Consider the following 14,638-nt stretch of genomic DNA (forward strand, 5'->3'; position numbering starts at 1 on the left):
TTTTGTCCTCGTCCATGTGTCCCAACTCCAAGGACATCCTCGTACCAAAAATGACCCATTTTTGTTGGGGATAGGTGGTTGTGGTACACTTGTGCCATGTCCTTGCTAACATGTGTCTAATGCATATGGTTGTGGGGCATAGATATTGCCAGGTGTTGTACCTAAATGCTGGTGTTTCTAGTTTCATGGATGCTGCTAGCTGTTGGACATATAGGGGTGGTGTTTCTTGTGGTGCAGATGACTCTAAGTGTTGCACACATGGTCTGATTGAGCATGTGCAGTGATATATGAGGTTTGCTTGAAAACATGTAGTGGTACATGATGTCACAGATAGTTTTCCATGAACACACAAAGAGGTTGTGCAGTTGTGTGTGAGCAATGCTGTGTGGTTGTGTGCTAGCATTGTGCATAGATAGGTTGCACAATGCCTGTGCTAATGATCTTGACTTGTGAGGTTGTGCTCAGATCATCTGCATAAGGCTTTTTTCCCACAAAATCATTTGTTGGTAATAATGGACCCTTTACTGACCTGTTACCAGCAACCTCAACTCATTTCCTAACACATTTGCTATGGATTATTAAAAGTTGCAGTTTGTTACACTTATGACTTAGTTGTTGCATCTTGCAAGGCAAATCTTGTAGATGCATGCTGTATTAACATTATAGCATTGTTTGAATAAAAAATATCAAGCTAATCCAAAATGAAAAGCGTTGAAACCAAGGGTATTGAGCTTGATGAGATTGCTTTAATTACATTTGTAATTTGTTTTTTTGGATTTTAATCGCTTATGCTCAAGCTATGTCAAGATGACTGGCATGAGTAATCACTACACTAATGACACTCTTTCTCATGTACGTGGCTAATAATTATAAGGAAATGGGGACCCCCTTAGCACAAAAGTACCTAAGAGCATTTGTTATTATTTTTGTTTTCAAGTCGGTATTCCTCGAGGCCAGGTTTTATCCCCTAAACTTGTTTTGTGTTTCCTTTTTTATGTGTATGGTTCAAATTTGTTTTGGGCTTCCTTTTTATGTGGATGTTACATGGGGCATGCCATCATACTCTGGAGCCTTAGTTGTTTGGGTTCCTGAATGGTTTCACAATGATGGAATTCTGGCCATCTTGTTTTGGCTATTTTCTTATGGGCAATCTTCTGTAGATATAACTTGGCTTAACTGAAATCCCATTTACATAGCCCAGAGTAACCTCATCTGTGCTTCGCCAAGCTATATATAGTGTGCAAATATGCATTTAACTCATAAATACCAGAGTAAGCTCACCTATGCTTCAGCGAGCTATATCTAGTGTACAAATATGCATTTAACTTTCTTGGATCTAAGCAAATGCAATGCAGACCTTAAAGCTGATGCCCATTTACAGAAGATGAAGAGGAGGTTGTCTGTCTTTTGTATTTTACTCTGACATAACATGGAGAGCGGGTTGCTTGCCTTCCCTGTTTTAACTCTTGAATGACATGAAGAATAAGTTGTTTGTTCTTAATACTTTTCTTAATTATTCAATCATTGGGCCCAGACAAATTGGGTACACAAACAAGGTTACCAATTCTCTAGCCATGTGTAGGCTGCCTTCACATGGCCGGCTTTACTGCCCATGTGCATAGTGTGTTCTTTGGGCTGTAGTCTGCCTTGACATACTGAGGGAATTTGAACTTTGGTCTCCTCTATATGAATGTACCCCATTTACAATTACAACACAGCTTTTTGGACCATGCTTCTGTCATATTTAGGTATGTGAGCTCTTTGAATTATTGAATTCCGAGTGAGCAAAATTTGATGTGCTCTTTACTTTTCTTTGAAAGGAGATTCTGACTGAGTCTTCATTGATTAACCACTGCTTTCATTGTGATACATAATTTTTCTTGTATGTTCCTTGCACAGAACTGATGAGTTATGCTTCAATAGGAAAGAGGAATACGGCAAGCACTTATAGCACGAGGAGATCAGTCACAGCTTAATGAATTGCTGGAAGAACTCAGAAATTACAAGTTCCAGTATTTAAGGAATTTAGAAATGGATGAAACTGGGAAGTCAACTTCAGAAGTTATAAATTCTACAAATCACTAGTTTGTCCCTACCCTTCTTGTTTCTTTGAATTATTTGTGCGAAGGTGATTTTTTGTATTGTTTATATCTATTTGTAATGACAAGCTCTTCTGCTTTTTCTTTGTTATGTGCAGTAATGAAATACTGAAATCATTTTGTGCGATTTGGGGCCTTCCTCCATGGCAGGTGCTATTGGTGAGCATTTCATTTGTAGGCTTCAAAACAAAAAATAAATGCATTTCATTTCACTATGGGGGCTCATAGTTATTAATTCTTTTTTTCATGATTTGTTTTAATTGCCTTGTCCCTTCTATAAAAATACATATATCTTGTTTGGTAATGTGATATATGTTTGTTTTCTTTGGAATATCTATGAAAAAGAAAATTGGGATTATTACTTAGTGAACATTGAGTGCCCATATACACATTGTATGAAGGGTTTCACTTTTGTAAAACCCACAGGCCTTCCAGTTTAAAGTGTTTCACCTTTGTATAATTTGAGGCCTTCCATTTTTATTATTTAACATTACACATTTAAAACCCTTTGGACCGACTAAGAGATGTTCTTAGTCCAGTGTTGCAATGCTCACAACTAGTGATGATATCGATCATGATTAAGGAAGAACAAACCAATCACATTAACTAACAACAATAATCGGTTAGTTTAATGAAGAGATGCGATTATGATAGACATGTCTCTATAATTGAATAGACAACACCATTAATCGATTGTATCCATATATATGGACAATCTCTTCATTACCAAGAGGGCACGATGGAGATTTTGTATCTTGTTTATCATCCAGTTTGGATCGCTCTCAGTGAGCAATGCCGTAGGCACATTATTGGTTGCAAGTAATATCGTGCATATCAGAGACAGCACCACGTGATTGCATGTATCAAAAGGCATTCAGGAACAGCATCTATATTTGAATTTGTAAGCATCTAAGTCAGAATCTGAAACAGCGACCTATCGCTCATAGCGATATTATACTTTGCATAATTACATTGCCCTATCACTCATAGCGATATTATACTTTGCATAATTACATTGCCCTATCAGATATAGCAACACATTGCTGCAAACAATATTCATAGTTTTCACTCATATCGTGTATATCAGACATATTATTATCATACTATCGTTATAAGTGATAGAGAACAGCTTATCCATAACATGTTTCATCGTTACATCAGATATTGTTATTAAATATATTGATATCCATATCATCTTGCATATATTTATATCATTTACATCAGAAACAGCAATTGATATCACTCATAATTTCTATTATCGGGTCTAAGTGTAAGTGTTCGATAAAATAAGTGTGGGAAGTTGAAGTTATTGTCTAAATATCTCTGTCTATTCTAAAACGGGACATTACATTCCAGAAGGTGAAACCACTTCAGGGATTCTGGGTTTACACAGAAGCTCATCTAGTGACAGTGATAGTATTTCTAGACAATTGTAGAAAGGGGCAAAGGACGAGTTGGATCTAAAAGTCCAAATACCAAAGCAGAGAGAAAATTTGATAATATGATGGACATGATGTCGCAGCTGTTATCCAAGCTTAATGATAATAGGGTTCCGCTTCATTCAGGAGAGAGTGAGTGCCACAGGATGAATGATCAATATGCTACGAAGAGTAGGAGATCCACTACTGGCTTAGTGCCCAGACCCCTACAGTCGACCTTCGCATGTAGAGACTCCACAGTTTTAGAGGCAAGAACCGCCAGTCCCTATGGTTGAGGAGATTAGATCAAATTATACATTGTATATGACTCTACCATTTGAGATCTGTGAGATGTTGACTTTGGAGCAGTTCATGAACAGAAGAGGCATAGGACAGGTGCAGCCGGCAGGACAGAGATCAAGATGACTCAAGGTCAGATAGACTTCGAACAGGGTGAGTAAAATAATGTTGGAACACTTTGATGGCAGTGATAGGTGTTCAACACGTGCCTGGGTACAAAAATTAGACAATTACCTCTCCTTGAGATCTATGCTTGAGGAAGAGGCAATTAGATTTGCTACCTTACACCTTGATGGTCTAGCTCATGAGTGGTGGTATCACAGGTTAGTCACTTTGGGGCACAATTTGATCACTACCTATGATGAGTTCACAAATAGACTCATTGAACGGTTTGACATGAAAGATCCAGCTATGTACTTCAGGGAGTTTGCCCAACTTAGACAGCATGGTTCTTTGGAGTCCTACATTTCAGAGTTTCATAGGCTATCTGTGATGGTTCCCAGTATCACAGAGAGGAGACTTGTGATCCTATTCAGTGAGGGATTGATGGAGCCCTTACGCGGATGGATCAGAGCATTTGACCCACCCAATCTGTAGGAGGCCATGAGGAAGGCACGAAACATGGAGCGTGCTGCCCCAAAGAACAAATTTCAGTCCAAGACATTTACCTCCTCCAAAGATAAGTTTCAGCATAAAGCTTCTGATCAGCAGGAGTTATCAGCACCAAACTCAATGATGAGACCCTAAATGACTTGAGGAAAAAGAAATCATGCTTCAAATGCAAGGGTCCTTGTGAACCGGGTCATAAGTGCCCTATGAAGGGCAAAGCCAATCTAATGGAATACTATTATGAGGATGAAACTACTTGTGAAATTTCAAAACAATAATTTGATCCTGAGGAATATGAGGTGGAGAATGTACTTGGAGACTTAGAAAAGGAACCCGAGGATAAGGTTGTTGGGAATTAGTGTTCACATAAGTGTTAGGAATTATAAATTATGTGAGTATTTAAATTAATGTTATGAATATTAAGTTGTTGAAAAACAACTTAATATTATTATTAGTTACATTGTTGGGTAGTTTGTTTGAGTTGTTGAAACAATTCAATTATATTAGGGAGTCATTTTTAGGACGGTTCCTATAATATAGGATCTACAAACCCTATATATATGTATTGTGTATTCAAAGAAATATAAGGAAGCACAGATTATTCTTATGTAATATTATTTGGCTTCTATTTGACTCTACCATACTTTCTAATATGGTATCAGAGCTACGCTATTCTATGGGCCTATTATTTAGTAACTAGATAAGTAGGAGGGAATATGGGCATTTTGAATGCCTTGAATCTTGTAGCAATCAGAAATTAAGCTTTGGAGATCGATAGCAGCATCTGTGTAAGATTGGCTACACCTCCTGGATTCTTAGTGACATTCATTATAGAGTGGAAGCTTCGATATATCAATCGCTACTCCCAGACCCAAGTTCGCCTGCAGTCAAAGATCAAGACCACTATTGAGTTTGGGCAAGGTGATCACAGCTTCTTATATCTGCGGTCATTTCTTCATAGCAGAATTATACACGGAATAGTGACACACACAGAACAATATCCTTGACATCGGATCACTGTGATTACCAGCTATTGCATTTGGTTTCACATCCAGTCATTTTGCGATATTCAACCAGACATGGAGTCATTTTCAGGATGGTTCCTATAATATAGGATCTACAAACCCTATATATATGTAATGTGTATTTAAAGAAAGATAAGGAAGCACAGATTATTCTTGTGTAATATTATTTGGCTTCTATTTGACCCTGCCATAGTTTCTAATAAAGGTACCCATAGCACATCTCTCTAGCATCCAGAAAGAGGGATCTTTTAGGATGACAGGAGTCTTGGGAGGACAACTAGTGATCACTTTGCTTGATATGGGTGCCATACATAACTTCATTGATGAGGGGCTTGTGGCTAGGTGTGGGTTTAAGACAAAAGAGTTTGAGGGGTTTAGAACTTTAGAGTGAGAGTTGCTGATGGCTTCACTCTCACGTGCACTAGAAGGATTCTCAATCTCACCATGCAGCTGAATGATTATGAGTTCCAGGCTGATTATTATGTTGTTAGTTTGGGTGAGATGGATGTTATATTGAGCATGAAGTGGCTTCATGCAATTAAGGAGTTTTACCTCAACTTGCGGACAATGGAAATGAAGTTTGAGGTAAATGGTAGGAAACATGTTTTGAGGGGGATGTCAGATGGGAGTCTTCGTGTAGTTTCTTTGAGGAGGATGGAGAGATTGATCAAATATGACTAGGTAGAGTGGGCTGCAGAGTGTATGGTGATGCCTACAGCAGAGGAGCAACAAAAGCAGGATTATCCACTAGATATCCAGGAACTCTTAACTAAACACAATAAGGTGTTTAGTGCTATGCCACCTAGGAGACCACCTGATAGGGGCATAGAGCATATTATTGAGTTGGAGGAGGGTTCCAAACCTGTTATTATCACCCTATACAGGTATCCTAAGGGGCTTAAGGATGAGATAGAGAAAACAATTAAGGATCTGCTTGAGATGGGTAACATTCGACCTAGCAAGAGTCTATTTGCATCAGTAGTTGTATTGGTCAAGAAGAAGGATGGGACTCTTTGCATGTGCATTGACTACCGTGCCCTGAACAAGAAGACAATCAAGAACTGGTACCCCATACCTCGTATTGATGAGCTGATTGATGAGTTACATGGAGCACGTTACTTCTCCAAGATTGATTTGAGATCCGGTTATCATTAGATTTAGATGAGAGAGGAGGATGTGGAGAAGACAACTTCCCGATGCCATTGTGGGCACTTTCAGTTTCTGGTTATGCTGTTTGGCTTAACCATTTTGCCAACTACTTTTCATTCCAGTATGAGCAGGGTTTTCCAGCATCAGTTGAGGAAGTTTGTCTTCATCTTCTTTGATGACATACTGGGTTTCAGTCATTCTTGGGATGAGCATTTGGGACACCTTGAAGAGGTGTTGAGCATATTGGAGAGGGAGTCCTTGTATGCCAAGGAGTCCAAATGCGAGTTCGGGATGATAGAGTTGCTCTACTTGGGGCATATTATCAGTTCAGAGGGAGTTAGGGTTGATCCGGATAAGATCTAGGCTATTGTCGATTGGCCTCCACCTAAGAATCTCACCCAACTTAAGGGATTCTCTAGGCTATGTGGTTTTTATAGACGCTTCGTCAAGGGGTTCTCACAACAGGTAGCACCTCTCACAAACTTGACGAAGAAGCGGGCTTTCATTTGGACAGAGCAAGCACAACAGTGTTTTGACCAGTTTAAGCAGTTAGTGAGCTCATGTCCAGTTCTTGCTATACTTGACTTCATTAGGCCATTTGAGCTACAATGCAATGCTTCAAGAGAGGGTATTGGCGCAAAACCGATGCAAGATAAGTACCCAATAGCTTTCGAGAGTAGGAAATTGAGGGGTGCAAAGAGGAGCTACAACATCTATGATAAGGAGATGTTAGCCATTATGCATGCATTGGCTAAGTTCAGGCAGTACCTTGTGGGCAATAAGTTTGTAGTCAAGACAAATCATAATAGCTTGAAGCATTTCCTTTATCAACGACACCTCAATGATCGGCAACAAAAGTGGGTGAGTAAGCTGCAGGCTTGACATTGTTTATGTCAAAGGTAAGAAGAATATAGTTGTTGATGCGTTATTGATGAGACCACATTTATGCTCCCTTGGAGAGGTTATAGCTGATTGGAGAGAGTGGATTTCAGTCGAGTATGCCAAGGATTAGTGGCCTCAAGCATCATTGATGGTACAGTGCATGATGACATATATTCCGTTGTTAATGGGCTTTATTATTTACAAGGGAAGGATTCTTTTGGTACCAGGATCTGAGATGAAGAGGAGGATATTGAGGGCCTTTCATGATGTTCCCATGGCAGGGCACCTAGGATACTTTAAAACTTACAGGCAGATCAAGGAGCGTTTCACTTGGAAGGGTCTCAAGTCCGAGGTTCTATAATGTGAGGAAGTGTCTTGTTTGTCAGTAGAACAAGTAGGAGCATTCTTTCTTGGTAGGATTATTACAGCCCCTACCCATTCTTAGTTGGAAATGGGAGTGTATTTCTATGGATTTCATCACGGGTTTGCCCAAAGCCGAGAGAAGGGACTGTATTTATGTTGTGGTTGATAGGCTCATGAAGTTTGCACACTTCTTTGCGATCACAACCACATTCACAGCAGCATAGGTTGCTGATTTGTTTTTCAGAGAGGTATTCAAGTTACATCGGTTGCCTTAGAATATTGTCAGTGATCGGGATAGAAAGTTTATGAGTCACTTTTGGCAAGAGAACTTCAGACTCAGTAGGACCGAGCTTACTCCAAGCACCAGTTACGACCCGCAGATTGATGGGCAAATAAAGAGTGTCAATAAGTGGGTGGAGGGATACCTCAGAAATTACATAGCAAGGCAGCAACACTGGTGTGAGTATTGCTATAATACTACTTATCACATGTCTACTTAGATGTCACCATTAATGGCACTATATGGGTATGATGCACCCAATTTTCTGGATTTGTTGTTTGGAGATAGCAAGGTGCCTAGCGCCAAGGACTTTCTTTAGGAGAGCCAGGACATCATGAGGTCTTTGAATAAGAATTTTCAAAAGGCACAAAACTAGTAGAAACAGTATGCAAACCAAAGGAGAGTTGAGCAGTCATTTGAGGTTGGTGACATGGTGTATTTGATGCTATAGCCTTATTGTTAGTCCACTCTCAAGAAGAGTGGAGCAGAGAAACTTGAGCCACAGTATTATGGACCTTTAAGGATTATCAAGCTCGTTAGAGAGGTGGCTTATGAGTTAGAGTTGGTAGCAGATAGCAGTGTGCACAATGTTTTCCATGTGTCTTGCCTCAAGAAGGTGATTGGGCACAATGTGGTTCCTTCTACAACACTACCACCCATTGATGAGGAGGGGAAATTGATGCTTGTCCCTGAGGCCATTACTGATACTTGAGAGAGTAGATTGAGGAGAATTAACAAGGAGTGTTTGGTGAAGTGGAAGGATTTGCTAGTTGAGGATGCGGTATGGGAGAGCGAGCAGATTCTACAACACCCAGTTGAGGTTGCTTGAGGATAAGCAATCTTAGGGAGGGCAGACTGTAATTTTTCCCTTCTTAGGCACATATCATTTTCTAGCACGATTAGCCTATCAATAGGGTTCCTGCAGGCTAATATAGTGGATAGGGAGCCCATTCAGGGGTCTTGTGACCCTTTGGGGAGGTTTTCATGGTGTTTGAAGAGCTCAGAGCCAATCTCCTATTTTTTAGGAGGGGTTCCTACTTTTAAAGAGGAGACAGACAGTTTGCTTGTTGATCACTTGGAGCTTGTGGAGCCTTGCAAGGGGCTTGATGAGCCATTTCAGGTGTCCAAAGATAATTTCCTATTTTTAGGAGAGTGGTAGTTGGCCTGCTATATTTAGACATCACTAGGGACTAGGTGTAGCATCGGTTTTTAGTGGAAGAGGTCAGGTTATGGTTTCAGAAATAAAATTAAAATCTTAAAGTGTTTACTTTAATGTTTTTAATTAAATAAAATAAAGCTTTACGAGGAAATAAAATATTTTTAATAATATTATAAAAGTCACTTTTTAATGTTAAAATAAGTGACTTTAAGTCGCATCTTATTTTCTTAGAGGTGGACACCACATTGGAGGAATGAATAATAAAACATTATAGTGAAAAATATTTTATTAAAAAAAAAAACTTGCAACCCTAAAAGTGGTGTTGCGTTTTGGGGAAGAATAAAAAGACTTTTGGAGGCTTTTTCATATTCATTCTTGAGCATTGGAAATTGGGTATTTGTTGGCTTCTTGGGGAGAGCAAGCGTTTCAGCAAAAATATCAGACTTTGGAAACAAATGCTCTCAGAGAATGGAGTGTTTACAGGGGTGAAAGATCACCCAAGAGCATTCATACAAGTTACTACATTTAGAGGTTTGTAGGAGAATTAATATTTTTAGTTTGAAGGAGAAACCACAAAGATCAACAAATATTATAGAGCAGATTGGAAGTAATTAATTGTAGATTGTAGAAGTTTGGAGGCCCATAGACCAGCCATACTATCCTAGGAGCTTGCTGTACCTTTCCAGGGCAAAGTAAGGGTTGGACGTGCATTTTCAGGGCTAGAAGTCAGACTACATTAGGCCGTACCAGCCTGCTCTCCCGCTTCCAGTCAGGGCTGTACCAAAATCAGTCTTTAGCTGCCCATTGCATGGTAACCAAAATTGTTTTCAGCTGGGCGTTGGAACTTGAGGTTGCCTGGCAAACCCTAGGCAAGGAATGGGTATGTAAAAATTTGCTTTTATTTGAAGTAGTTGAATTTCATAGTTTAGAAGTGTTTGATTTCCAGTTTTCAATTCGAATTTCATTGTATGCCAAAACTATAAAAAATTTAGAAAAAAACATTGCAAAAACAAAAAAATCAGAAAAACCCCAAAACACCAGAAAACCAAAAAATCAGAAAAAAGAACAAAAAATTAGAATTGCTTGCCAAAAATAGGGGTGGCTTATTACAATCTCTTTTCCCAACATCATTTCTTCGTATTTTTACAGTTTATATTTTAGGGTTTTTCATTTTAGCCAAAGGAGATTGAAGGAGAAGGAGGCAGAATGTGTCCTGCAAGTAAGGATGTCTCCAACCATGTCTTCGGTATGGGAGACACGTCTCAATGACTGAGAAGCATCCTAGAGGGTCGGAGACGTGTCTCCCTGCAACCTAGGTTTGAAAAGAACAAATCTGTTGTTAGATCAAACTTTCTATTATGCTGTTTCTTAGTCAAAATGTCAGAAAATGACTAAGTGTTTTGGGCGTTGTAGTTCGGGCTTGTGCCTTGCAAAGTTACTAAGTGTGCAAACGAGGCCTAGTGCAACCTCAACCCCCGACTCCCAAAAGTCTTCTTTCCATAGTTAAAAATTTGCCTAAGTACTTTGGGGTCCAAGGTTCTAGGATGAACATCAAGAAGTTCACTTTTGAACAAGTATGGTGTATCCTCGACCCCTGACAACCTTTTCTTCGCCTTATATATTTTCTAAGTTTTTTTGTGTTTTGAGGATCCGAGTCTTGTACTTTTGAGTTCTTGTGCGAAAAATTTAATGGGGAACCTCGACCCTTGATCCTCAAAAGGGTAGATTTTTGGGCTTGCAACCCCGATGATTTTTGGGCATCAGGCTTCTAGGGTTTGAGTTTCGAACTTGGTGGGTCGGAACCTTGACCCTCAACCCCTGATCCCCGATGACAGTCTTTAGATGTTGGACTTCAGAGGCCCCACGTCTCCGGACTTTGGGCGTCAGGCCTTTGGGGTATAGGATGTTGGACTTCGGAGGCCCCAAGTTTTCGGACTTCGAGCGTCTGGCCTCAAGGGTTCCTTGTTGGATTTTAGTATGTTGGACCCCAATCCCCGACTTTTCTCCAAATGTCAGACTTTGGGCTTTCAGAATTGAGGTCCCTTCATTTTACGAGTGAGGTAAGGTGTAACCTATTGATGTGTTTTTTATGACACCTTCAAACATAGAATAAAATACTAAGTATTTTATCCTCTTGAATAAAGACCTCTCGAATGCTAAACAATGTGATCAAACGAGACGAATCCAAGGTTCCGATAGTCAGGTCTTGACTTTATACATGGATGGACTTAGTGATTGTGATGGGATTTGCTAGAATCACAAGGCAACTTACATCGATACTTGAATGCTTGAATGCTCCTAGAACATGGAAGTTTACTTTTAAAAAAAAAAGAGAGGGTTTAGGAAGCTAATCTAATCCTAGAATGTAAGAGACTATGAATGACTTAGTGAAATTCAACTAGACTTTGCTTTGCATGGCAAAGCAACAACTCCACAAAGTTTAGTGCAATCTCCTAAGGTAAGCTTATGATGTTCAAATCACTACCAAGGACATAGACACCATCAAGACGATGCATATCAATGAGCAAGTAGCAATTGAAGTTAAACCTATAAAAAGTTCAATCGACCACGCAAGATATTTCACAATCGATGAAATACTAGTACTATGAACATAATAATTTCACCGTTAGCCATTCATAATAGCTTCCATTCATCTAATCAACATGGAAAATAAATGAGCAATAGAGACCATGCAAAATGTTGAATCAACACATGAAATTCACCATATCTTCAATGAAATTAACATGCTTCTTGCAACAATGTCTTGACAACAATCTCCCTTTTCTCCTACTCTACTCTAGTTGTTTGTTTGCTATATGCTACTTTCTAGTAATTATCGACTATTAACCTTTACAAATGAGGAAACTGAGCCTTATATAGATGTCTCTTTACAATGAGTGGCTCAGATTGATTCACAATCAATGGCCAAGATTACAAGATGAAAACCTTAATTAGGGTTTGTTAGACCCATCACATAGCATTTAATGCTTGACCAATGATAAAATTACAATAAATAGGACACATGTCCTTACTTGAATTTCTAACCGATAGATAATGAGGGTAGGTACATTGATCTTTGTGCCCACATGTGGTTGTTATCTCTTCGTTGGATGAGTCGGGTGCATTGAATCTAGACGCCTTGACTTGGAATGATGTGTAGGGTGAGTTGCTGATGACTGGGCGCCACCTTAGCTACCTTGTTGAATGAATTGCAAGAAGATGGTATTAATGAGCTAAGTAATCAAGACGTCACAGTTGAAGGTAGCCTTGTCTCCAAGGAAGTTGAGGAAACAGTGGGAGACGTTCAAGTCAGTAGGATAGTGGCCAGTAAAGATCAATGCTTGGTAACATCGGGGCATGAAATTCTACAAAACATGGATACTTGTGAAGATTAATAGGAAATTGAGAAAGAAAACATAGTAGAAGGCATAGATGACTTTGAGAAGCATCATGATTCACTATCGCTCGACACTTCACCATTCCAAGAACAAGCAAATGAATTTTATACTATCCAAGAGGAAGCTACCCTTGATGATGATCCAAATGAGTATACATTCTTGCTACAAGAAGAGGAATCAAAGGAAGAACTTCAAGTCATCCTTAAGGAAGAACTATCGAGCTTCCTTGAAGGTGAACAATTAGAGCTAGAGAGTGAAAAGCACTTTGAGCTGGTGCTACCATCAATGTCAGTATTTGAGCAACCACTAGAAGAAATTTCTGAAAATCAGTCATTTAAGGAGACTCTAATTTTCGAAGATATGCTTATGGAGTTTCAGAAGGATGCATGGTTTATGCAAGATAGAGAACCTGTTGTTGCCGTGAAAGTGAAGAGTGATGAGAAATTTGAGGTTGCGCTAGCTCTAGTCCTAAGGATGCAAGAAGAACAGTGAGTGAAAAATTGCATATCAAAGATGCAAGTGGAATGATCCATCACCAATGGCGACTTCCTAAAGCAGTTGATAGTCTCTCTTCCGACGATGCACTGGTGGATGGCAAGCAAGAATTTCCATTTGAGCATGAACAATGTCAAGTTGTCTCTTTCCTTAATCCTAATTTTGAAAGTTATGATTATGACTATGGGGGTTTTGGGAAAACAACTTGCATATGGATAGATCATGGACCTAATGAATTACTACCCCAACTAATCATTTTGAGTGGAGTTTTGCCCAAGTATGAGACTTGCATTGTGAGAGTCTATCTCTCTGAATTTAAGGATGAGTTTGCCCGTCTTTGAACCATCACCGTCACCATGCTCTTGCTGCATATCTTGAGAAATCATGTGAAGGCATGTATATATTTCGCTTCTTTGAGACATGTCCACTCTAGGAGTTTTGTATATAGTTTAGGTAGGTTTCCTTTCGTGGGTTTTAGTTAGTTTGCTTTTGTTGAGCCAGGTTCTAAGTTTGCCTTGAGTCATTTGACTTGACTCTTCGGTGGCTTGGGTAGTTTAGTCGTTAGCTTTCTTTAAGCTTATTTAGCTTGCTTTAGTTTTAGTTTGCTTTAGAGTTAGTCGTTTTGCCTTCATTTGTGAGAAAAGCATTTGTGTTATTTTCTCACACGTTGGCACGTTTGGATCTCATGTTCAGTCCAGTTCTTAGACATTTATGTATGAAGTGCTTTTGAATCCGAAGTTGTTCCTCTCTAACTTCATCATTTGGTTAGGACTCGTACTTGACTCGAAAGGAAATCACTTCTTGTGTCTTGATACCGATATCTTTCTATTACTATAGTTTACACACTTAATCTATTGCTCTAAGTCATTGTGGTTTCTTAGGTGAAGTCGTGGCTAGTGAAAAATCTTAAATCTTGCTTCAATGCCACTATAATTCTCAAACTCAAGTGAGCTTCATTGCTTACGAGCCAATCTGTGGAAAATGTGTGAAAAGAAAAATAGTATCAAAAGAAAAATAAGAAAATCAAAAGAGAAAGTGAAAATGAATGAAATGAAATATCAAAATTTGGCTTTGGGAACATGTGAGTAACTTCATGGGGGCTGTGGACATCTGGCTGGCAATGTTTGTGAGATTATAGCGATAACCTTGTTAGGGCTATAGATGCTCGCTGGCAGAGAGGCTCTATCCAGGATGCTTTTGAAGTTAGGACAAATCACGTAGCTAGTCACAACGGATTCTGAGAGTTGCAATGTTCTTGTGAGTCAGAATGAATACATTTGCACACACTTGGGTAATCGAAGACTAAGTACCTTGATATGGTTTGGGATTCTTCTTCCACCTTGAGTATGCTTCTTAGTCTCTTGATAGGTTGGGTCGAATTTTTCGGAGGTTTTGAGTGTGGATTAGATTTTTTATCTTTGAAATGTGGATAAGGTGTGGATTTGAGGTGGCGTTAGATGT

General features: G+C 39.2%; 1 protein-coding gene across 4 annotated transcripts in view; it reads left to right on the forward strand.

Moving 5' to 3' along the window:
• LOC131038524 (uncharacterized) overlaps positions 1 to 14,638 on the forward strand; it is a 31,348-nt gene that overhangs the window by 6,782 nt on the left and 9,928 nt on the right. The window contains exons 2-3 of one of the 4 annotated variants that reach the window (XM_057970968.2): positions 1,924 to 2,084; positions 2,198 to 2,273. The exons of 1 other annotated variant lie outside the window; for it this stretch is intronic. In XM_057970968.2, coding sequence (XP_057826951.2) covers positions 1,924 to 2,084; positions 2,198 to 2,273 — 237 coding nt within the window. The remainder of the gene's footprint in view (positions 1 to 1,923; positions 2,085 to 2,197; positions 2,274 to 14,638) is intronic. 2 more of the 4 variants (XM_057970969.2, XM_057970970.2) reach the window with 2 other exon arrangements.

Source organism: Cryptomeria japonica, chromosome 10, assembly GCF_030272615.1.
Source record: "Cryptomeria japonica chromosome 10, Sugi_1.0, whole genome shotgun sequence".
NCBI classification, from domain to species: Eukaryota; Viridiplantae; Streptophyta; class Pinopsida; order Cupressales; family Cupressaceae; genus Cryptomeria; species Cryptomeria japonica.